Source organism: Thermobia domestica, chromosome 2 (genome assembly GCF_964235325.1).
Source record: "Thermobia domestica chromosome 2, izTheDome1.hap1.1, whole genome shotgun sequence".
In the NCBI taxonomy this organism is placed as follows: domain Eukaryota; kingdom Metazoa; phylum Arthropoda; class Insecta; order Zygentoma; family Lepismatidae; genus Thermobia; species Thermobia domestica.
The window spans coordinates 309962251-309989495 of NC_137455.1; the positions used below are offsets into that span (position 1 = coordinate 309962251).

The window sequence follows — 27245 nt, forward strand, 5'->3', positions numbered from 1 at the left end:
ATGCATCATTTTTTCCGTCGAAGTAGATACTTGTAATCGCCCGGCCTAGGTGAGCCTTTTCTTTCTGGATCTTCTCACCCAGTTTATCTTTTCCTCTTCGTACCTTAGATCTGTCAACAACAAGATTTTTGTCATCTGGCGTTATGAGTCTCGCGTCCTGAAGTACGGCAGAAGCGATCGAAGCAACCTGTCTGTCTGAAACTCCAATTCTAAACGCTGCCTCCGCTGTATTTTGAAGACAGATGCGCTTTAGGCTATGTTTCCTTCTTTGCCGCGCCTCGAAGTCAGATCCCGAAGTGCTTCCCGATTCAGGAGCTTCGCTGGATTCCCCTGACGACGCCAGTATCTTTGACCTTTATCTATGCCTAATCCCACTAGTTGATGGACTTATTTCAACGCTTCCAGCGTCTTTCTTGGTTGTCTGCCCCTTAAATCTGCTCACTTTACGGGAAAAATCTTTAACAGAGATTTGCTTGTTCGGACGTCAATATTACCAATGCTCATTTTCTGTGATGTTCTCAGGTTAAAAAAAAAAAAAAAACTTGAATTCTCGTTTTGGAATCTTGCGTGTCCTCTCACGGTTGCAATCTTCGGCGGTTTTACATTTGCAAGACGCAATATCAAAAAGAGACTTTTCCGCGTGTGCAACAAAACCTGCAGGAAGTGTTGCTTCTTGTCCTTGTCGACTGAAATGTTTTTCCTTGGTGCGACACTTATTATAAAATCTTTTCAGCATGTCAAAAACTCTCTTTTCTGAAACCACAGGAATGCTTGCTTTACACCAAATATGTACAACTCTTTGTCCAACTAGTTTAAAAATGTCAGTCACTGGTAATTTAGTTACACTTTCGTCACCACCTAAACCACTTCGAAACCAATGATAATGTCGCATAACGTCAGCGTACGTGGGTAACTGCAATTCACTCATTTCACTTGGAGTGCCAAATAAGCCTCGTTTCACACTTTCCCGCGTTGGTCTGCTATGATGCTTTTTCTTCATTTTGCTTTCCATTGCTTTCGAACTTGGAAACCAAAGTATACAAAATGTCTCTGAATCGTATCGCACTAAGAAGATTGTAACTTTAGGTACAATGCACAAACTCTCTGTCTTACAAGAAACAGTAGCGAACTAAAACCGTTAAAGCTTAAGCTGCAATAAAGTGGCCTGTTGGATTGGTTGGCCGAAATACGCAATATTTATACCACCGCCGAACTTCGAGCGAGAATATTCTAGAAACGTCGGTGTAGGTTCTGGAGCCAACGAGGCAGCGGGAGGTGCGCGAATCTTCTGGACGGAGCCGGACGTTGCGCCGACGCTCGAAGAACGTGGCCAAAGTAAGCAACCACGAAGTTGTGTAGCCTGCCGCTAGATGGCATTTGCTGCCGGTGTACATAACAAGCGAAGAGTTGCCAAAAACAAATCGTGTTATATCAAGAGCTATGCCTATAATCATCGTGAACGTGGTATTCCAAACAAAATATGGACATTAATTCCAACAACTGAGCTAATATGGCTGTACTTTGACTCATAAACATTTTAAAATTATTTACTGGCATTCCTACAAATTTCTTTTAATAAAATAATTGTATTATAGCCATCAGGTAACTAAAAATGACCACAAGTAGCTTTTCTGCCATTGGTGCTGTGCGTGTTGCCTAACCAAACACTTAAAAACGCGGCAGGGTAAGGGGTTGTCCAAAAAAATAAAAAAAAAAAATCAGTAAGGTCGGTGCCACTAATGGCACCCTTTCCGCACTAGCTGTCATCGAATTTCCAACAAAAGTGCAAAACGCTCCACCCTAGTGTATAAGAGTAGTAATCGCGGGACTTGAGGCCATTTTACCGCCCCCTAGAGCGTGGCGCCCGCCGCCGCCGCCAAAATTTGCGCCCCGGGCGCCCGGCGCCCATTTTTTGGGTTACGTGACCCGGGGTCAATGACCTAGGGGTACCTAGGACCACCCCCTCTAAATTTTGGCAGGGGTACCTTGGTCCACCCCCTAAATTTTGGCAGGGGTACATAGGACCACCCCCCTTAAATTTTGGAAATTGCCAAATCTAAAAATTTGGTGTGGTAGCCTAGGACCATAGTATGTACCTCTATCAGTATTGGGTGTCTATGTCGTTCCCTTTCATGGGTAAAAAATTGCCAAAAAATCAAGTTTCGGGGGTTTTTGACCTAATTTATCCTCTTTGATGAGGTGTTATTACCCTATATGGTTATATGGACGTATACAGGGGTCCATTACCTTTCATAAGACATGGGTATATTAATGCACCCCTTGAAAAATTTGGGAGGGGTACCTTGGCCCACCACTTAAATTTTGGAAATTGACCAATTTAAACATTGGGTATTATAGTACAGGACCCTAATATCTATTATGATAAATTTGGGTGGTCCACCTCATTTCCTTCTAGGGGTACAAAATTGGGGGTACCTTGGCCCACCCCTTAAATTTTGGAAATTGATCATTTTATATATTTGGTATTATAGTACTGGACCCTAACATGTATTATGATAAATTTGGGTGGTCCACCTCGTTTCCTTCTAGGGGTACAAAATTGCCAAAATATAAACGTAAGCAATACGTTATACCGTGTGTTTGGTTTTTGGTCGATTTTATCCCCTTTGATGAGGTGTTATTATCCTATTTAGTTATATGGTCATGTATAGGGGTCCATTACCTTTCATAAGATATGGGTATATTTGTGCACTCCTTTAAAAATTTGGGAGGGGTACTTTGGCCCACCCCTTAAATTTTGGAAATTGCCCAATTTAAACATTTGGTATTATAGTACAAGACCCTAATATGTATTATGATAAATTTGGGTGGTCCACCTCGTTCCCTTTTAGGGGTACAAAATTGACAAAATATAAAGGTAAGCATTACGTTGTACCACGTGTTTGGTTTTTGACCTCATTTATTCCTTTGGATGAGGTCCTATTACCTTATATGGTAATGTATAGGTGTTCATTCCCTATCATAAGACATAGGTACATTGATGCACCCCGGGAGGAGTTCGGTATCATAGTACATGACTCAACATGTATCATGATAAATTTGGGTGGTCCACATCGTTCTCTTTTAGGGGTACAAAATTGCTAAAATATAAACATAAGCAATATGTTGTACCATGTGTTTGGTTTTTGGCCCAATTTCTCCCCATTTGATGAGGTTTTATTACCTTATATGGTTATATGGTCATGTATATAGGTTCATTTCCTATCATAAGATATGGGTACATTGATGCATCCTTTAAAAATTTGGGAGGGGTATTTTGGCTCATCCACTCGGTTTTAGAAATTGTTTAATATAAGCATTTGGTATCATAGTACAGATCTCCAATATGTACCACTATAAATTTGGATGGTCCACATCGTTCCCTTTTTATAGGTAAAGAACTACCAAAAATCAAATTTCGGAGGTTATTGACCCCTATTTAGCATGTTATATGGGTATGTACAGAGGTTTATTACCTTTATATGTTTATGTTCCCTTTTAAATTTGGGAATTATCAAATAACAAAATTCGGTAAACGTTTTCTAGGACCCATTGGTGTTCCTCTTATGGCCAAATATTCAAAATTTAAATGTTATTGACCGGCTTTATTATTGAATAAGTACAGGATTTATTACTTTTTTCATAAGACACAGGTGTATTTGTGTACCAATCTTATATTTTGGAAGGGGTACATTTCTTATTGTCGTATCAATAATTGGTAATTGGATAGTATCTCATTCATTGGGTAAATCATTATGATCACGTGATCGGTTATTGACCTATGATGGGATTAGGAGTCCAGGACATTGGTACATTGAAACTTTGTAGGATAATTTGATAATGCGTCATTGGTTTTGATTATTCCCGCCAAATATAAACGTAAGCAAGACGTTGTACCACGTGATTGTCCTTGATGAGGTGTCCATCCCCTATTATAAGACATAGGTACATTTGTGCACCCCTTGAAAAATTTGGGAGGGGTACCTTGGCCCACCCCTTAAATTTTGGAAATTGACCAATTTAAACATTGGGTATTATAGTACAGGACCCTAATATCTATTATGATAAATTTGGGTGGTCCACCTCATTTCCTTCTAGGGGTACAAAATTGCCAAAAATATAAACGTAAGCAATACGTTATACCACGTGTTTGGTTTTTGGCTCAATTTATCCCCTTTGATGAGGTGTTATTACCTTATATGGTTATATGGTCATGTATAGGGGTCCATTCCCTTTCATAAGATATGGGTATATTTGTGCACCCCTTGAAAAATTTGGGACGGCACCTTGGCCCACCCCTTAAATTTTGGAAATTGACAAATTTAAACATTTGGTATTATAGTACTGCACCCTAACATGTATTATGATAAATTTGGGTGGTCCACCTTGTTCCCTTCTAGGGGTACAAATTTACCAAAATATAAACGTAAGCAATACGTTGTACCACGTGTTTGGTATTTTGGCCCAATTTATTTCCTTGGATGAAGTCCTATTACCTTATATCGTTATGTATAGGGGTCTATTCCCTATCATAAGACATAGGTACATTTGTGCACCCCTTTAAAAATTTGGGAGGGGTACCTTGGCCCACCACTTAAATTTTGGAAATTGACCAATTTAAACATTGGGTATTATAGTACAGGACCCTAATATCTATTATGATAAATTTGGGTGGTCCACCTCATTTCCTTCTAGGGGTACAAAATTGGGGGTACCTTGGCTCACCCCTTAAATTTTGGAAATTGCCCAATTTAAACATTTGGTATTATAGTACAAGACCCTAATATGTATTATGATAAATTTGGGTGGTCCACCTCGTTCCCTTTTAGGGGTACAAAATTGACAAAATATAAAGGTAAGCATTACGTTGTACCACGTGTTTGGTTTTTGACCTCATTTATTCCTTTGGATGAGGTCCTATTACCTTATATGGTAATGTATAGGTGTTCATTCCCTATCATAAGACATAGGTACATTGATGCACCCCGGGAGGGGATTCGGTATCATAGTACATGACTCAACATGTATCATGATAAATTTGGGTGGTCCACATCGTTCTCTTTTAGGGGTACAAAATTGCTAAAATATAAACATAAGCAATATGTTGTACCATGTGTTTGGTTTTTGGCCCAATTTCTCCCCATTTGATGAGGTTTTATTACCTTATATGGTTATATGGTCATGTATATAGGTTCATTTCCTATCATAAGATATGGGTACATTGATGCATCCTTTAAAAATTTGGGATGGGGTATTTTGGCTCATCCACTCGGTTTTAGAAATTGTTTAATATAAGCATTTGGTATCATAGTACAGGTCTCCAATATGTACCACTATAAATTTGGATGGTCCACATCGTTCCCTTTTCATAGGTAAAGAACTACCAAAAATCAAATTTCGGAGGTTATTGACCCCTATTTAGCATTTTATATGGGTATGTACAGAGGTTTATTACCTTTATATGTTTATGTTCCCTTTTAAATTTGGGAATTATCAAATAACAAAATTCGGTAAACGTTTTCTAGGACCCATTGGTGTTCCTCTTATGGCCAAATATTCAAAATTTAAATGTTATTGACCGGCTTTATTATTGAATAAGTACAGGATTTATTACTTTTTTCATAAGACACAGGTGTATTTGTGTACCAATCTTAAATTTTGGAAGGGGTACATTTCTTATTGTCGTATCAATAATTGGTAATTGGATAGTATCTCATTCATTGGGTAAATCATTATGATCACGTGATCGGTTATTGACCTATGATGGGATTAGGAGTCCAGGACATTGGTACATTGAAACTTTCAAGGGAGTATATTCGTGTGTAGGGGTATATATGTGTGTATATACATATGCATTAATGTAGTAATTGTAATCTTTATGGATTAGATGATAATGGTAGTATGTATATCTTGTATACATTTTAGTTGGTTGAGTGTAAGAAAAGGCAAATATAGCCTTAACTCTGCCGTTAAATAAATAAATAAATAAATAAATAAATAAAATAAATAAATAAATAAACCACTGGACAATTCTGATGACAACGGGCACATTTCGTAACGAATTACGTCAAGGCAATGCAACATTTGCGATTTATTTTATGATAATCAGCAAACAATTATAAATCACGTTTTGCATACCCCCCCCCCTTGATTTGCTGTACGCAGAATTTTGCGAAGTCTGGTACAGAATGACATTATTATCGTTTAAGCATAAAGATGAAGTTCAAGGGCCACATTCCGAACGGTCATTCTAAAATTTGCTGGTCACAATGCAACGAAAATGATGTAAGAAAGTAATCACAATTACTATTTTGACTATCGCAAATTAAAATGCAGATTTTGTATTTTGTTAATGCAACTTACTTTGAATGAGGTCTCAAAATATAATTTCAGTCAAAACAACTTATATATTTATATCAAGGGTAACGAAACTGTTATATATGACTGTTTGTTTTATACTATGACATCAATGTAATGGTGGAACAATGAGTGCAAAGACTTGGTAGCTGTGCGAAATTCAAGAAGTAAGAATTGGGAAGACGTCGGCGGGGTGGAGAGAGAAGATTCTGAAAGAAGTGTCAATAAAAGAAAGATTAGGATTTAAAATGATGTTTGTCATGAATGAAAAAATCCAATGGAGCCTCATCTTTTTCATGGCAGTAAGTTAATTTACTGTTATAGTGGATAGTAGTTGCACATACTAAAATCTCAATGTACCGCATATCCGCTTGAGTAGCATTTATCTGTAGATAATTTTTATTGGGAAAGTGCTTACACCAGTAGTTGCAAGATACCATTATATTTATAGGTATAGGGCTATTTTTTGATCTTTAGCATTTACATGTTACCTTTACAATTGGGTAAAGCGCACACGTCTTGAAAGCAGAAGAGGCATTTATGCACGAATTTGATGTCATTCCTTCTTTGTACTTAAAAGTTTCCTGGGTGCAAAGCTATAAGGTAGTTACAAAGCACATAGATGTAATGATTGTCACTAAAAGCTGAGAAAGATTAGATGCGTTGTGGAGTGATAGTGACTTTCAGTGTAAAATTGCACGATTTTGGTAATATTGTAGAAGATGTCATTTAGTGTAGGTAAACAGTTCGCATTTGCTTGAGATTTACAATGGTTGTTTTTCTATTATTATTAGAGAAAAATATATATTTTGCCGTACAGTTCAAGTTTAGGCATACCACTGGAAATAATTTGTTGAAAAATTATCATTCTTTCACTAATTTCCTTTCTCTTAGCCTCCACAAGATTTGCACTGGCCAAAATAACGGCATTTATTCCGAAGTTGGGCGTCCGCTTTCGTCACGTTTTTTTCGCTGTTATCTCCTTTCCACACTTTCTGCAATTTGTTATTAGGTTCATTAATCCGTGCTCTTCACAAACTTTTAAAAGATTTTGCTCGTTATCGACGTATTGCTTCACAAATGTTAAGACTGCTAGTTCATTGCCCTTGTACATTCGCCATGTTGATAACATAAATGCTCGTTTCTTTCCCACAATACAACTGTTCGGTTACCTTGCGGCAAGTAGTTCCCTCCGCTCGCCGTATAGTCCCATGTTTATAACCGCTTATATATAACAAATAAACAGATTTTTCGTGACTTTTATATTATCAAGCACACAAACGATCAAATTATCCATATCTTTCCTGTAAATTTTAAAAATTTTGCTGGAAACGGACGCCCAACTTTGGAATTTAACCCAAAATAACAATACCCCATTTACTCTTGATGAAATTCAACTGGGTCACCATAAACAATTGTTGGAAAATGACTATTCTTTTGCAATTTACGTATAAATACAGGTTTCAGACATTTATCACTACTGCTTCTAACCGAAGCCGGGAAGAGCGAAGCTTGGAGGTCCATCGACTTTGAACATACGTGTAAGCAGTGGTAGTAAAATATATGGGTTTTCGCATTGGTACGACTTCCTAATATACCGGTATTACCTGTAATGGCGTCACTAGTAATGCTACACTTGCAAACATAAAATGCAGCTTTTGCACACTGCAGGCATCTAATACAATAATCTTTTAGATATACACACCTTTTTTAACCGTCGTGAAGCATTTGTAATGACTACAGTAGTAATCTCACCTTTGTAAACATAAAATACAGCTGTATTATTGGGTTAAGTCCGGAATTGGTCTTTGATTTGATTTGATTTATTTGCGTTCATTTGACCATACAGAGTACACAAATTTGTACACATGGTATAGAACATGTCATTTCACAATAATACATTGGTTAAATACAGAGTTAGTAAACACATGCAAATAAACTGTAAGCATACGAATATAAAACTTTTTTTTTTTACAATAAAAGAAGGAAAAAATAAAGATTTGTTATTTAATCTAATGGTTAAAATATATCTACGTACTAAGTTTTATTGCCTTCAGAAATAATAAAGAATTATTCACCTATATACTCATCTACAGAATAATAAGATTTACAAATTAGCATATTTTTAACCTGTCACAAAAACTTTATATCATCTTTTATGTATTTCAATTCTCTTGGTAATTTATTATATAGCACCGCACCTCTATAAAATGTAGTTTTTTCAAACATACTTGTTCTGTGTGACGGTATTACAAATTTATCACAGTTTCTAGTTCTATATTCATGTACGTCGGCATGCGTTAAGTAGTTATCTATGTTTTTTCACACTAATTTTAATACCACAAACTCGGTATCGTAAGCAATCTGAGTTCACGAAATTTACTTCTACAACTACTACGAAAATGGGAATGTGTAATTATACGGATTATTTTCTTTTGTAATCTAAATATTGTAAACAAATCATTAGTGACACCCCAGAAGGCAATACCATACTGTACTCGGGAATAAAATGACGCATAATATAATGAAATTAAAGTGTCTAGGTTAAGAACAGAGGAAAGTGTATAAGCCATATAAACAATAGAAGATAAATTTTGGCATAAATTGTCGTGCGTTTCTAGCACAAATTTGAAAATTTACCAGGAAGAAATGAATAATTTGCTTGTTTGTGTGCTTGATAATGTAGAAGGCAGGCGAAAGTTGTGTTTAATTTCTTATATAAGCGGTTCTAAACATGTAACTATTTGGCAAGAGGAGGGAATTACTTGGCGCATGGTTACTTCATGGTAGGATTATGGAAATTAATGAGCATTTGTTTTGTAAACATGGCTGGTGAAAATCAGGAAAACCTTTTAAAAGAAAAGTCGTGGTTTAATAAATTTAAAGATAAAGTGTAGAAAATGCGGTAAGCAAATAACTGTAAAGAAACGTGGAGAGAGTTATACTTGTCAATGTAACGGTAACATAACCAACATGGAAGTAAGGTCCTAAAACATAGGTCCCCCTTCCCATTTAGCTGTAATAAAGACAGAAAAAAACGTGCCCTGCGGGACTGTATCCCGCCTTCGCTCGCTAATACTGTTTCAATTAAATATTAAACTTGGGCACACATAGAAACCAATTATTTTGCATTTAGCCAAAAACTAGGTGGACAACCAACTTCCGAATAAATGCTGTATTATTTACTATCTAATTCCGTCGGATATTGCAAATACTGCAGGCTTTTTCCCCTTTAAATATATTTTCCCATGCAGGGTATTGAATTTTACAAAATTTTGCAAAATGTGGTGTGCCTTAACTTGACCAGCACGCGTATTACTTTTATGTTTTAGATAATTGTATAGGAGGCATTCTGCACTGTTACTTTCCTGGCGCATGGTCAAATGTGCATGCGAACTGGTGTGCTATGAAAACTAGTATTCATGAAAAAACGCGCACATGCTAAGATGGAGTAGTGTGGCTTATGTTAGACTGGTAAAGTTGTGTAGGGTAGAGTAAGTTGTTAAAGAGTTGAGTAGGGTAGGTTAGCGCTTTTATGTTGTATTTACAAGTGTCTTAATGTGGTTTCCGCTTTGGTATGAGTTCATATAGCACTTTTAATGGTTCCACACTAGTAAGTCCATACTTGTAAACAAAATATAGCTTTCCTCCACTTTGCAGAATACTCCGCCGGCGGAAATTAATATCTAATACGGTCTTTTATATGTATATACTGTTAACACGGTAGCTGCCATGTGGGTACGATCGGACTCACTGGAGTAGTCTTAAGAAAATGTCCTCGTAGGTCCAATCGGACCCACAATTTCTAATTCATCAAGTTGTCGTTAGAGTACTTGTAATTTAAAGTGCCGCCTCTAGTGTTAATCAACTGTAGTGTTTGTATCATACACAATATTGGAGATATTGATTGTGTAGGTTTTGTTGTTAGGTGTTGCTGATTAACGCCGCTAGAGTTGCTGAATGTCAATTAACAAGTATTTGCTGTTTCTGTATGGCCGATCGGACCTACGTGTTGCTTTTTGAATGATTTAATTTATTGCGACAAGATGCCAGTATTGTGAAGTCCCCGTTATTTGCTGAATTTTCAGAAAGGTCGAGATTACTATACAGTTCTGTGTGTTCCTTCGTTTTTCATTGTACAAAGAAATTACTTATTAGCACTAAAAGCTACAGGAACTCGTCCATACTTCTTACACAAAGGTAGCTTCTTCATATAATAATAAACAAATGACTATCAAACACAGAGTTTCCAGTTCAACTGTAATTTATGCCCTTGCCCATAAACAAAAAATACACGAGTAGGTCCGATTGGACCCCCAACTTTCATACGGGCAGATTCAATACATCGCCTTAGATTATGTTTCAGCATTAGCATTATGTTAAAAAAAATATGAACAAAACAAAAATAATGTAAGTAAGTAGACGTTTGGCACTCTACCGGTGAACAAAAAAATTCACCCTTGGCAGCTAACATGTTAAAATAGAGTAACTTTTTTTTTTTTTTTTTATATATATAGTGAATATAGGTAATTTAAGAGTGCTGATTCGATTAAGCTTAGTCTTGACCTCGAAAAGTGACCGCAGTCCGGTCAAACTAGCTATATAGAAGGTAATGCTTCCAAGGTGATACCTTTATTTGTGTTTATATCAGATAGCACCGATACAGGTATCAGTGGAAAGCTTCCAATGTCAGATACAAATGGTGGCATCATTTCTCAACATAGTTCCCATTAGGGGCAATACACTTGCGTCAATGCGAAACAAAGTTTTTCATAACGTCGGCGAAGAATTGTGGTGGCTGCTGTCGACAACATTGCAGAACTGCTGCTTCACCTCCACGTCACAACTGTAGCGTTGGCTCTTCAGTTGATCCTTAAATTTGGGAAAGGCTAAAAGTTGCAGGGCGCAAGATCCGGACTATAGGCAGAATGAGACAGAATGTTTACAACACTTTGCCAGCAGATGGGACAACTTTGAATTTTTTGGCGGAGGAGAGGACGTATGGCGCTACTCCATTGATGGACGCTTCGTTTCCAAGTCGTAATGTTCTATCCACGACTCGTCGCCGGCGATGAATGCTCCTGAGCGCACAGCCTTCCGCAGTCAGAAATTCCATGACAGCCCGCTTTTTCAACCGGATGTCTCCACTGGATGCTATGGATTGCTCCATTATTCTGGAACGAGAAGAGATAGGAAGATGAAACAAATGGCATTCTGTAGCTTAAATGTCAGTGCATTATTGATAAACAGTTCAGAATGTTTGTATGGTCGTGCCCAACCTAAATTTTCAGTGACGTAATTTCAGTAGCTCCAAATCACTAACCATAAGTAATTCCAAGTAATGTTGGAACTTCACCATTATGAATGAGTTTCCTACTACAGAATCTAATTTTTTAGATTTACCTGCACATAGGTAAATTTATTAGTACTTTGAAATAACAAATAGTTAATATATATACGTAATGCATGCTCGCAAATACACAATGATCTTAAGTTAAAGAAAGGAACACAGGGCTGCAACATTTTCTTTAACAAGCAGTGCGGTTTGTCGATGCGCGCAAACAAATAATCCCACATTTTAAAGAAGATTACCCTTTATGTAGAACAAATTGTGCAGTTATGATTTCATAAAAGGCCTACAATATATCTGTCAAGTACAATAATTCATACATATGTATAAAATAGCTTGTTTTCTGCTGTATAGGTGCAATCTAGCGTCTTGTGAAAGGGAAATTCAGTGTGTTTCTTCACCTACGTGTTATTTTCGATTACATAGAGGTGGCAATTCATTAAATAGCTAAGCAAGACAAATTGTTTTAAACGTGTATTCATATTCACGGCGTGCCGATCCCTGTAAGAGTGTAAGTGATCCTGTTAGCCTTACTACTGATATGACAGGTGATATTTTCGTTGATAAGGAATTCTTGGAAGAGAGGAAAGTGTCAACACCCGTAAAAACAAGAGACGGGGTGAAAAATAAAGGTACACGATTGGAAAAATACACGATTTTACAAAGCGTGTCATCTATTAGAAATGAATAGATATTGGTGTAATAGAAACAAGTCTCCCATAGTGAAGGAAATTTCGACTGAAGTCAGCTGTGATTCTGATTTACCCCCCCCCCCAAAAAAAAGTTTAAGCTAGAATACAATTTGTATCGCCTCTTTCTATAAATTTCAATGTGAACGACAGAAATTATATAACACCTACGCAGGTTCCCTTGACCTTCTTGGTATGTGGTTAGTGTACGCGCTTTCAGTGTGAGAGACCCAACTTCGATTCCCTCTGGGAACCTATGTTAAGCTGTAGGTCCACGCATTATTTACCCTCAGTGTTGAAAGGAACTCAAATCTATCCAAACAACTACGCATTTTAAATAAACACACAGCAGAAGCACAAGGAATAGCAGAATGTATTATATTGAGATCCAATTTTCTATTATAATTCGCATCTTTAAAATTTCCCTATTTACCACCGGGTTTCCCACAAGGGCCCCGATCCTAGGTGCCCCGGGCCCCCCATAGTTCATGCGGACCCCCTATTGTATTTATGAATATACAATATTTGGCACAATTTTGATGCAATTCGTCTTAAAATCCTCATATATATACCTTCTGCATCTTAATGAACACCCCCACCAAATTCACAGAGAAATCGGCGCCCTTGATTTCCCATAATGTATTAAAGACAGAGTTTTTCATCGTACAATTTGCTGATCGCAACGCAACGTAAAAATCAATGAGCAATTATAACGGTTATGTTTATTATCGCAAATTAAGATATAATTGTTGCATTGTGTTAACGGAAACTTTACGGAATAAGGCCCAGATAGATAACGAAGGATTTTTTTCTTTTTTAAGATCTGAGATTTGTAAACACTTTCATTCTCATGGGGGCATAGTAGATCAGTGGTAGAGCGTTTATTTCTGATTGGGGTCAGAAAGTGCAAAAAATTTGGTGAAATGGAAGGAACAAGGATCCCACGGATAAGAAATTTCGGATATTTGTTTGTACTATTTGTTAAGCGATCCTCGAATGTGACTGACTGCTATGTGATCCTCAATCGGAAGCTCTGTCAGATATAGAAAAGTCTCCTAAACACGCGCATGAATAAAATACTTTCCTTCTGATTGTGAGTGGGCCAGTCCTTAGTCACTGCAAGCTTAGATTGGCCACGACTTAAGTACTATTGGCCAAGTAGTGAGCTTGGAGGCATTAGTTTCTGAATCACCCTCGTAATTTTCCTGTAGAGCACAAGCAGTCTAACCGTTTAGTTGCTTAAGTTTGACATTTAAAGTGTATAAAATTAGTGAAAAGAGACAATACGAAGAAGAATGAATAATTGAAATGATCAAAGGTGAAGTAAGAAAGGAAATTTTATTTCTTTCCTTTAACTTCCTTCTGTTAATAAATTTGACAACTACTTTCTTGTTTGCGACTTACATCGATTCGATTCTATCCACCTCCATCATTTTGTATTCATAATATCTTCCAGTTGTCGCCACCAGTTTTTTTCAGAGGACGCGTTACTTTTTGCCACATTAGATTCAAACTTAGCCTTTCTGGCTTTGTTTTGTTGAGAGAAATTCGCTGGCTCAAGAAGATCAGGCGGATGCAGTGGCTTGAAAGTAGATTGAGAGAACACAAAGGCCAAAGACACGTTTGGTGGTAGCGGCACCATCTAGATTGAATCAAACTAATTCATTTATGGTGTCAGCTGCTTCAGCATTAGCTCGATAAAAGTGAACATAGCGCATTACTCTGTGAGAAAAAGACTGGTTGAACAGAATTACTTGACTTTTGATCAAGTTGCCAACACTTCTGGAGGTCGAGGCCGAACTGAATTGAATTAGCACCCTCAAATTAACTTTATTCACTTTAAAAAAAGAGGACGCGGTTACTTCACTTAACCCATTTATTCATTTTAACCGTAAAATTATTATTATTATTATATTGCACAACCAATTGTAAATCTCCACTTTGCATTAATACGAGGATGTGCTGAAAATTTCCTAGCTTTGCCAAGAAATGAAAGTGTCAGAGGTCGGTGATTACATTTTTATTCAACGTATTCCCATTGAGATCAATGCACTATCGATAACGTTGTTGAAGCATGTGTAGCCTATGAAAAAAAAAAAAAAAAAAAAAAAAAAACTTTTGATTGTTCCTCAAACCAGCTCTCAGCAGCCTATCACGTCAGAAATGTCCTGGAAACGGTGACCCTTGAGGTGTTTTTTCAAGTTGAGAAATAAAAATAGAAGGGGCCAGGTTTGGGCAATAAGGTCGGTGGTGGACCAGATTAGAATCCCAGGGTGTCCGATTTGACAGCAACAATGTTGGACTTGTGTACGGGTGTTTTATGGTGCAACATCATGGTCAGCTTTCCACGGTGTTTCCTCTTAATTGCCTCTTTCAGCTGGCCTAGAAGACCAGCATAATAATCTCCGATGATAGACGCACTATTCGGTAGGTAGTGCACCATTATAATGCCATCTTTGTCCTAGAAAACGGGCGCCACGACTTTTTGGGGCCGATTTCTGGGTACGGAACGTTTTGGGGCGAAGGGGGGACCACTATGACGCCATTCTTTTGACTGGTCCTTGGTTTCTGTATCACAAGTATGGAGCCAGGTTTCATCCTCTGTCACTAGTCTAGCCAAAAGTCATTTGTTTTTTCAAAATGGTCAAGGTGGCGCGCATGTGTAGGACTGTTGTAATATATCCAACTCGCTTCCTGGAAATGCCCAGTATCTGAGCAATGTTTTTGAAGGATATTTGACGGTCCACAAGAATCAGCGCATGGACAGCATCGCATGTTTGCTGGTCTGTTGAAGTTGTTGGTCTTCCGCTGCGGGGCTGATTTTCCACCGTGAAATGGTCGGTCTTAAAACGTGATATTGTAACGTTATTTCTCCTGCTACGTTACATTCCGTGATTCCAAATGTATATATTGAATATTTATACAGTTCACAAGATTATCATGAATCACACAACACAGTTATGCACTTATATATTTACTTGCAACATATATCGTGTTCGTCGCATTAAAATATTATACATTCGGTCTTTTCAAGATAGCTCTTCGTGCTATATATCTTTCTTATTTACCGTAACAACGACATCAAACAGATAAACAAATTGTCATAGCAACGCAATTAAGAAATACAGTAGGACGTCGATAATCCGAACGCTGTCCCTAGAAGCTTTTTATATGTTTTCATAACGCTAGCGATAAACAATAGGTGTCCGTCGACGTTGTGTGAACTCAATGTTTTTACAAAGTTCATTCAAATGTAATTGTTTGTCATACATATTTTTATTTTCTCTTATGCCTATAAGTTTTAAGTGTAACTTACAAGATCAGTGTAATTTAGTGTACGAGCAGGTTCTTCAGAAACATTAAATATAAGTAGCCCTACGTACGGTATTGTAATGACTGTATGTACTGAATAACCACTGTATCGATAGAAGAACATACCGTAAGTATATGTAAGCCCAAATGGCATTTTCTTGGTCATTTTCGAAAATCCGAACTGCCTGTGGTCCCAGTTAGTTCCGATTTTCGACTTCGTGCTGTATTTCAATATAATTCAAATATTTAAATTATTTCTTTATATTTTTTTTCTTCTTCTTCTTAATTGCTTATGCCTTTAAAATAGCACTTTTGTCCGTAAATATAAACAATACTTAGAAAGTACATACAAAAATAGTCACTATCATTGTAATATCCAGGTTTTTACCCAGTTATATGAAGGACATTTCTGGCCCCAGTGTTTTTCACATCTCCATACGAAGTTCCTTTGCAGGCTTACCCTGAAGCCGTAAGAACTTCATAATGGTCCTCAACTCCGTCGAAGTGAAACTTCATCGTGCCTCTTCCATCTCATCTACCTGTAATGACAGATATTGTACAATTAGGATTCAATTGATTTGAACACAGTTACATATAAATATATGAGACTTTCATATGCCATATGTCTACTTCAGTTTAAAGGGAGCAAAGCCAGGAACTTTTCAGCCCCCTCGTAGATCATGTTATCGGGACATGGATAAGACAAAACTGTAGTATTGCTAAATCATCCAGGAAACATTAATCTTTTAGACAAAGGTTAACTTTACATCGCTCACTTCATTTGGTGTCCCCACGCAGACACGAAGAATTACAGTACTTTCAATCATGAGAAGAAATAGTCGTAGTAGGAAATTATGAAACAAATCTTCCTTCACGCACGTACCTACCTTCGCTAACGCGTCTGCTTCCTATGAACGCGCTGCCGCATGGTCCCTCTTGCTTTACCCTACTCTAATGTGGATTAGATTCAATACTTGCTCCTAGTGCACACAGTGTGGTGTTCTTTGCACAGCTTCAGTTTTGTTTGTTTGTTTGTTTGCTTTTTTACATACACAACATCATCATAAGTCGTAAAGCACTTGTAACTTGGTTAGGATACCGATATTTACCGATACATTTTCCGAACTATTTTCAATTTGTTTAGTATTAACAGTGACACTTATATTTCACCCATTTCTTCTATACTCAAAGTTGATCTAAATTATTATCAATTGTACAATCGATTTCTTTACGCATGTGTACGCTTTGATTTTCACTACACGTACTCATCTGATATTTTTAGTTCCTTCATGCCAAAACACTGGTGGAGAAAAGCCAAAGCTCTTCAGTTAGGATCATCGGCGCCCGAAGAAAATTTTCTAGGGAATGCTCATTCCATTGTTGCTATATTACGTCTGGTATTTAATATATGTGGTTTGCTATATTATGTACACATTTTCGTGAGTCAGGTGGACCTGGGGGCTCTGCCATGCCCTCCCCCTTCAGGATAGCAGACCCATAATTTGAATCCCAAACGAGACAGACGTTTCGATTCAGAAGAAAATGCTATGGAAGAAATCCACAAGACGCTCAGTTTATCATTATTTTCTCCTACTTACTGGTTAAAAACTACTTATTAGTTCTAAAGTTAATAAATAGTTTTATCGTTTTCGACTTGGCTTAAATAAGCCTTTTTTAAATTTTTTTATGGTATACACAGTAACACCTAGTTCAGCACGCGTAATTTTTTGAACAAAAATTTGTAACGGTAGTATCCGTTTGCATTATTTGTATGCAAGGGGCAGTTGGTCCCCACTTTTTTTTTTTAGTGACCCCTTAATCTACATAGTTTCATTTGGAAATGTAAAGTTTTTGTACATATTACTGGTTCATAGAAGAAATGGTGCCATATAATATTCGCCGTAGCACGAGCACGTGTTGGTTATTTGTCTTCTCGTGGAGTTAAGAAAGCTACATTAATTGTGTTTTAATTGCCACGGAAAATTGCTCAAAAATTAATGTTTTGGAGCGTAATAATTCCAGCGTACTTACCTTTCTTCTTGCAAGGGCTCGGTATGTTAGTCAGCCATTTTGAAACTAATTTCGCAAAACAAGAAAAGTCTTTCACGAGTTATTCTTTAATTACGCAAAATCGACAGTTCCTAAAATGTCTATTCTTCTTTCTAATAGTAAGGAATATTGATTAAAAAGAGAGTAATAAGAATCAACTTCTATCTTTTTCATTGTTTTGCCTACAGCAGTTACAAATTGGTGATGAAAGAAAAAGTTTTTTTTCTTTTTTCTTTCTTTTTCTTTTTTCTTTTTTTTTTTTTTGTTTTTACTAGCAGACACAACAATACTCTTTTCGCAGACGCCCTTTTTTCTTTGAACAGAAAACAAAAAGGAAATAGTTGAGAATGCTCGAAAAGCATTGCCAAAACGAACTTAAGAATTATTTTTTTTTCGAAATTTATGTGAAATTGTATATTAAATGTATTTGATTAAATTCAGTAGATAATACATTTACATATTTGGAACCTGCGTATTAGGGGATATGTTGAATTAACTATATTGAGCTGTCACTTTTTATCACTATATATATATATATATATTGAAAATTAAGATATAACCAGGTGCCACCTGTCACTATTTGTTAGCAAAATGTTCACCATCCTCTTCGGTGTTGATCAACACCAATATCATCTCTCTATGACTTACAGTTCCCGAGATATGGCTTCGGTAAGTCATAGAGAGATGATATTGGTATTGATCAATACCTAAAAGGATGGTGAACATTTTGGTACCAATTAGTGACCGGTGACCAATGACTAATTGGCCATGGCAAATCACACTATTTTCCAGACAGAATTTTGAGATGTTCATGAGCAAGGAATTAAATCTTTTCTTAGCTCTTCGTTGTTTAAGAGTACAAAGGGCTAGTACCTAGTTGCGTTACTCTTGTCAGTTTACTTAATAAAATATGAAATACGATGTACGGTATTTTAACTGAAAAAATAGTATCCTATTAATTATACAATCTTTCGTCAAATAATGTGTTAGAAACAATCAGGAAAACTAACACTGATATACAAATATTCAGATTATGTCTTGCTCCCCCACTTTTAACGTCCAATCGCCGCCACTGTATGTATGAAATAGAGATTAGTAAATGTAATGAAACTATCAAAGTACATTGTCACTCTAAATATGAATCACTGACTCTTAGATTTAAGTTTACACTATATAAGTATTTGCTGCTTTTTGATTCATTTTATGTGAACTGGATTAAATTTAAAGGTAATATATTTTTTGTGTGGAATCTCTGAAAATTCCTGATAATATATAAGAAATATGTCCAAAAGTATCGGTATCGGGTATCGGTGAAAAAGTTGTATCGGTACATCCCTAAAGTTGGTCTTAACCTTTTGTTACGCATGAAGATGAACTAGAGGATGTAATGCAAAGGTAACCTTTAGACAGTTTAGATAAAAACTTCCTAAGGTTTTTTATTTTTATTTATGGGTGTTTTCTTTTCTTTATATTGTTGCTTGCCGTAAACCTGACGAAACATGATACAGCGTATATAGGAAACCGACACACCTGTATCGCGATACAGGCAGCTATCATAAGTCACAACGTCTTATAACGCTGAACACCTTGACCCATAGAGCAGTGTCTGTAAGTGACCAGGAAAGTTTACTAAAGGAATTCAAGTCACCTTCGATCACGCTACAAGAGAATGGGTACAGTTTTACAGATATCAACACGGCTATTAAAAAAAAAGTGATCAAAAAAATTAAGAGGGAGGATTTATTTCTCCACTATCGCACTACCTTTCATCGGCCACTTCTGATAAACTGAGCAGAATGCTTATCAGACTCGGTATAAAGGTTACTCACAAACCTCCAGCCAACATCAAATCGTTTCTCAATCCAGTGAAGGACGGCCTGCATCTCCACACTCCTGGAGTATATCATACCCTATGTGAATGTGTCAGATCATACATAGGTCAAACTGGAACAACGATGCAAAGAACAGAACAGCTAATCAGACTTCGGCAAGCCGAAAAGTCCGGACTAGCAGAGCATAGCTTAGAGCTGAAATTTTTGTCAAATGCAATGATTTTTGGGACAGAACAATAAAAGAAGCCATAAACATACCACGTGAAAACAACAATCTCAATAGAGACAGTGGGTTTTGATACAGTTATATCTGGTTGGCCCTTAACAAGTGTTCAACGAAGGTACTTCTCGTAACCACAACAGCCAATGAGGAGCCAGCGCAGCCAATCTCACGTCTTCTCTCATAGCTCTGCTTCTACATTATTATATATATATATATATATATATATATATATATATATATATATATATATATATATATATATATATATATATATATATATATCCACAAATCTCCGATCTCTTCATATCAGTCTCTGATGACCGATGCAATGTCTGCATTCGAAACATCGAAATTCAGTATTTTCACCTGGCTGATAGTCCGAGAAAACTTACTTTAAGTATGTTCGAAAACATATCATGGTTTATACTTTTGTTGAAAATCACGTTACGAATAAGTATAAGTTGTTATTAAACATATATTGCAATCCTGGCATTAACAATGGGTTAAGTTGAAGTGCTCACGTTTTCCAGGAGGAGGTAGTGGCATTCAAATATAGGATTAGGATTAGGATTTAGATTTCTGGGCTTTCAGCATCTAAGGCCATTTAGCCCTTCACGTATGAGGGATGACGTCCCTCGGCGAGCACACAATCCGGGGAAAGTGAAGGAAGAAGGATGGGGGAAGGAAGGAAGCGGCCTGGGACCTATAAGTTAGGTACCACCCCGGCGTTTGCCTGGTGTGAATGAGGAAAACCCAGGAAAACCTCATTCAGAGTGGCTGGCCTGAAAAAGCGGTTTACACTTTTTCGACCGAGTGCCCCCACCGGGAATCGAACCCGGGACCGCTCGCACCGAAGGCGAGAGCGTTAGCGACTACGCCACGCTGGGGCCCGCATTCAAATATAGTCGAGAATGGATGTTGAGAGAACGAAAGCAGTTGCTGCTAAAGACAGTAAATGCGAGTATATGTAGTACTAGCATAAATTACTCGCTTCGCAAGGTTAAATTAAAAAAAAAAAAGTAATATGTTCCGCCAGTAAGTTACTTCTTACCATTACTAAAGCGCTGTCTGATATCGGTCATTTTCCATCATTTTTATATTTCTCTCCCCTCCTCCTCCTCCATGTTGCGTGGCTGAATTTAGATTTAAACGGCATTCGAAGTGTCACTGTTCATCGTAGCGACCCCGAAAAATATGGATTTGGCACTAATATCGGTCATTTTCGATTTATATATATCCCCTCTCCCTCCGCTATGTTTCAGGGCACGGCATCGGAAGTGTCATTGTTCATCTCAGCGACCCCGAAAACTATGGATTCGACACTAATATTGATCATTTTTATGTATCGCCCCCTCCCCCAAGTTGTGGGGCTGAATTTTGTTTTAAACAGCATTGGAAATGTCACTGTAGATCATAGTCCCCGAAAACTATACATTCGACACTAATATCGGTCATTTTCAATCTTTTTTAAATGTCTTTCCTCTCCCGTTCCCGTAAATCGTACCGTCAAAGTGATAGGATTAAAACCATCCCAGACGACCCTATCCTCATCTATGTTGAAAATTTGATAGAGATCGGTCGGGTGGTTTAAAGAGTAATGAAGTCACAAAGACAGTTACTTTCATATAAATATATATATACACTAGCTGAATCTGCGCTCTCTACACAGCGCAAAATTTGCATATGAACATGAATCTCCTTGCCATTCCTCACATCTGTACATGTCCCCTTAAAGTTAAAGACGTCGTGATAAAAATCGGCAAAGGATGCTATAAAAGGGAGATTTTTTTCGATTATTTTTTTCAATATCTCGGACTGTTTGCAAGATTTGAGCCTACTTCCGGTTGAAGTTTCTAATTTATGTATGACAAGTATATTCTTTCTTCTTGTATGCAGTATGTAATAAGTAAATACATTACATACACAATTAATTATAATGTCAGTTATATATGGTGTTCATTGGACAAAACACTCCAAAAATAAAGATTCATCTTAGACTGGAGAAATGGTTATCCTTCCTTTTTCATTATTATTTGGCCATGAAACAAACGCCTGAGGCATATACAACCCCAATATAGAACTATGTGGTGTTAAAATGTATAATAGGTAGGATATGATGCTTTATTTTATTTTATTTTTTTTAAAATTTCAACACTTCCAGTGTACCCGTAAAAATGTAATAAAGAAATAATGGCCGTGTTTTTTTAAATATTCAATTAGAACTGGACAATCTACGCAAAATTTGCAATCGATCAGTGAAAACGTCATCTTTCTAAAGCCTGTAGTTTCCGAGATCTCATTGTCGAAAGAATTGGCCACAAACATATAGTCTAAAAGAACTCTAAAGATGGCAGCACAATTAATTTGCATTGATTTTAGAGAAGGCTTATTAAAATACAAAGGCTTTGAACAATAGTTTTAAAACATAAACTTTATATAAAAAAGATATATTTAAATAATTTATTTAAAGTACACATACTTAAAATGTTTGTTAGTGTTAAACGTGAAATCACATATAACCGTAAATGAAAGATTTGAAAGTCAAGGCTATAGGTTGGAGCTCAGCGTTTTTAACTGCTATTGTAGCATTTTAATATATATATATATATATGGTGCCTTCCATTTCAACTCAGGCAAAAAAATATAAAATTGTACCATCACCATCTCAGATATTGTTGAAACTTTTTTTTATAGCAACTAGACATGTTTTTAAGAGACCCACATTTTTTTGTTTTGTCGAAAAAAAAAATTCCCGCCAAGTAATGGGCCATCAAAGACGGGTTGTACAATTTATGAATTGTAGAAGACATGGAAAATGGTCAATTTCGGAGCCTCACCATTCGGCTATGGAGACAGGCAGAGTTATAATTCTTGTTGTGGTATGTACATAGAGATATAAATAAACTATATTTTATTATAGTTTGGTTTGCGCATGCGTATCTTTTTGTACATAAATTAACAAATGAACGTCAATTTATCTGAAAAGTCGAAGTTTGCGAATTTTTTCGAGCACTTCCGGTTCGAATTTTAAAATTCTGTTTTCACGGTTAGTAAGACCTAGTTACCCGCTTTCCGAAAAATTTTTTTTATCGCTTCTGTGGTCAACCGTTTTGTCGCACAAAATTCGAGAAATTGTAAAATTTTCAAAAATCGCCATTTTTGGGCGCCGTGCAATGATTTGATGATGTTTGTGGTTCACATTCATTAAATGAAGAATAAAAGGTTTTCTTGGCTGTTTTTTTTTTTATTATTTTGATTAAAAAGGCTCTCTGACAGTAAAATGAGCCTCCCTCTACTCCTCCGTTTTCTTAAACTGAAGTAATCTGAGGTGGAAATTACGATTACGAAACACACAAATTTCAAGTTCACTTATTTAAAATGGTCTTCGGAAACAAAATTTCAGTTTTTTTTTTTTTGTTTTTTTGTTTTTTACATGGACCAATCATTTGCTTGGTTGTTGTCTTCTTTGCTAATAGCATGTAACCGTGCAGATGCTCCAATAGATGTTGGTTCACTCATAACTCATCCAGGAGTGGATCTAGGGAGACGATTGCCGCCCCCCCCCCAGAAGAAGAAACTTTCTTATTTATATATAAATAAAACCCATCCCAGAGTTTGGAGCTCTTAATAGTAGCTCTAAGTAGCAGTATTACAATCCCCCCCCCCCAGAAGTCCGTCCTGGATCCGCCCCTGCGTAGCACATTGTCGATAGTCACAAAACACTTATTTTCACTTCTCTTATGCTCTTCTGGAAACCTGTACCCTGCTGAAGGTTCATGTGGAAGCATAAACAGCACTTAAACTTCACGTAATTCATGATTTATTCATAATATTTCTGCTACACACCACTGGTTATCATACGTATATGTATATAACAAAAGTTCCTTTTTGCAATTTCTTAAATCTACACTTTGAATTGCAAAAGTTCGATTTTGGGGGAAGTATGAAGTTAGTTCATGGTGACCCGTTATTACCATAAAAACTTCGCAATTTTCCGAAAGCCAAAGATAACTTCGTTGATTACCAGTTACCGGTCGCATACTTTTCCTTTTTTCTTGCGGAAGTCGTCGAATTTAGTTCCAGGTAACAAAACGAGAGTAATACCCGGAGTTTGTACTTGCACTATACTCACGAATTCTCCTGCGGTTTTAGTGGGGACGCGGTGGCTCAGTGGTAGAGCGTTCACTTCCGGTGCTTGAGGTCCCTGGTTCAATCCCAGCTCGTGCCGTTCTGCATTCCACCATTTCATTCATTTCTCATAATCACCGTCTCCTTTAGCCTAACCGGGATAACCGTGGAACGTAAAACTTAAAAGATTTCATTTCATTTTTTTTTTCTTCTGCGGTTTTAATACTGTGTATCTGTTTTAGCCTAAGGCTATGGCGCGTTGCCACATTCTTTGCCCCCCCCCCTTCCCCACTACCGTCGTAGAGACCCTTGCATGGCCGGTTTCACTGCAAAAACACTGCTTTATCGGACCTGTCTGCATCTCGAACATCTGAAAGCGATTTTTAAAGTGGGATGCAGCACCATCAGAAATCACTGACACGGTTTGGGATATTGTGGGCACCTATTTTCACGTATTCAAACCTTTTTCTATAAAATATATTTTCGCTTTTCTTCGAGTATGTTTAGAATCTTGTCTATGACTATGAGTACATGAGCCGAATCGTGTGTTTTACCGTCGTTTATTACAACAAAACTGTCAATTGTTTCAATATTTCGGTGATAACTCTGAATTTCACTTTGCAGAATAACAGTCCAGTTTTCAACGAAGTCTACATGAAGTAAAATAGAATTTGTATCTTGAAATTTTATACGGTGGTTTTCGGTAGCAATTGATTCTCTTTGGATTTTCTTGATGTAGTCATTAATTACAATTCTTACAGTTAAACCGGCAATGTACGATACAAAAACAGAAAGTAGCACAGTTTTTTTTTTTTTTTTTTTTTAACGAGATCATTATTCTCCCATATGGCATACGTAACCACTTTCATTTTCATCAGGATCAATAATTAAAGACACCACACTTATTTCTTCCACTCCAGGACATTCACCACATTCTTGAAGAAGACAGCCGTCATTTTCTACGGATCATACTACTAAAGGAAATAGGTCACTCATGACAGCTTCAATACAGGTTGCACCTTTGATTTGTAGCAACGCAGTAGCAGCTAACTTAAAATTTGCACAATACACACACTTCCCTCTCAGGTTGCGGACTGACACACTTTAGTCGAATACTATAAAATTCCGAGTAACCCATTTTTATGCTGGGATTGTTCTGTTTAAAAATTCAGTAAATTTCTTTGGAACGCGTAAGAAAACGTTTCGATTTTTTTTTTTTTTTTAACTTTTTGTCATTTTTCGATCACTGTAATGACATCGCACTTAATTGAGACTTTGTCTGGAGCATTCCAAATCATACTGAGGTAATAGTTTAGGCCTTTTATAGATCATCAGAATTCATTGGATGGCCATTTCAAGTAAACTTAAAATTTGTGTGTTTCGTAATCGTAATTTCCACCTCAGATTACTTCAGTTTAAGAAAACGGAGGAGTAGGGGGGGACTCATTTTACTATTTCAGAGAGCCTCTTTGTTCAAAATAATAAAAAAACAGCCAAGAAAACCTTTTATTCTTCATTTAATGAATATGAACCACAAACATCATCAAATCATTGCACTTTTATTGTTCCCAGTGTTGCTAACTGTGACATCAAAATTAGCGAAACTTCGCTAACTTTAAAAGGCTGCAGTTAATCCATGAAGCATTGGTCGAGAATGATATTTGGTGTGTTTATTATTCAGGTAAAGTTGAACCTTCTGACAAAATTTCAGAATTTTAAAAAATGGTGTTTTCGAGAAAATGGCGCCCAAAAATGGCGATTTTTGAAAATTTTACAATTTCTCGAATTTTTTGCGACAAAACGGTTGACCACAGAAGCGATATAAAATTTTTTTCGGAAAGCGGGTAACTAGGTCTTACCAGCCGTGAAAACAGAATTTTAAAATTCGAATCGAAAGTGCTCGAAAAAAATTCGCAAACTTCGACTTTTCAGATAAATTGACGTTCATTTGTTAATTTATGTACAAAAAGATACGCATGCGCAAACCAAACTATGATAAAATATAGTTTATTTATATCCCTATGTACATACCACAACAAGAATTATAACTCTACCTGTCTCCATATCCGAATGGTGGGGCTCCGAAATTGACCATTTTCCATGTCTTCTACAATTCATAAATTGTACTCCCCGTCTTTGATGGCCCATTACTTGGCGGGAATTTTTTTTTCGACAAAACAAAAAAATGTGGGTCTCTTAAAAACATGTCTAGTTGCTATAAAAAAAGTTTCAACAATATCTGAGATGGTGATGGTACATGCTCTGCCTGAATTGAAATGGAAGGCACCATATATATAATATGTATGTTCAAGAGTTATTAGCTTTTATTTATTTTTATGTGTATCTTCCCCTTTCCTTAATTTCAACGGTGAAAGTGATATAATAAAACCCATCCCAGGTCCGAACCCCATGTATTTTGAAAATTTGATTGAGATCGGTCGGGGGTGGTTCAAGAGTTTTTTTTAAGTCACATGGTCACTTTCATTATTATTTATATTGATTTTTATGTATCTCTCCTTCTTCCTCCACCCCAACGTAGCTCCGTCAAAGTGAAATGATGAAAACCATTCCAGGCCCGAACCTTATCTATGTTGAAAAATTTTATCGAGATTGGTTATGTGGTACAAGAGTTATTAAGTTTTATTGTTTTTTCATAACTCCCCATTCCCTAAGTTCTATCGTCAATGTTAATAGATAAAAGCATTCCGAGCCAGAACCTTATCTACGTTAAATATTTGATCGAGAGTGGTCGGGTGATTCAAGAGATACGGGTCACAAACAGTCACTTTCAATTTATAATATATTATAGATTGAATATATTGTTTAAGAATGCAAGTTTGATGATATAGAATTGCTCTATTACAAATAAAATAGCATGTATTTCGTATAAAGTATATATATATATCGTGGATTTTCTCGTAAATATATTCAAGTCCCGGATGGTTGATTAAAAAGAGATGAAAAATGTAATGAAATGATATCTTTCATTTTTACGTCCCACACTTATGCCGGTGGACTAAAGAAGACGATGATGATAAGTGAATGGAATGACGGAATGAACAGAGGGAGGAAACAGGAGAACCCAGAGAAAACCCACGCACATGGTGTTTGTCCACTACAAAGTTCACTTGACGCGAGCCGGGAATCGAACAAGGAACCCCACACACTAGAGGGAACGCTCTACCACTAAGCTACCGTGGGCCCTAAAAAGAGGTTAGTCTTCTGGTATAGTTCACCTTTCATGGAAATAGCTGTTCTGAATCAGTTCATACAAAGAATACGGAGTTGTCACTTGTTGAACTTAG

The 27245-nt window shown here is 36.7% G+C and overlaps 1 protein-coding gene and 1 non-coding gene across 2 annotated transcripts in view; one reads left to right on the top strand and one right to left on the bottom strand.

Annotated features, from left to right (window-relative positions):
- The first annotated feature begins 6332 nt into the window (after positions 1-6332).
- LOC145678614 (protein disulfide-isomerase A5) overlaps positions 6333-27245 on the top strand; it is a 66596-nt gene continuing 45683 nt past the window's right edge. Inside the window, exon 1 of the mRNA XM_081748967.1 lies at positions 6333-6659. Within this exon, the coding sequence (XP_081605093.1) occupies positions 6606-6659 (54 nt within the window). The 5' untranslated portion in view covers positions 6333-6605. The remainder of the gene's footprint in view (positions 6660-27245) is intronic.
- Positions 20627-20701, bottom strand: TRNAR-UCG (transfer RNA arginine (anticodon UCG)). The gene has a single exon. It is a non-coding gene; the product is annotated as a tRNA-Arg (tRNA).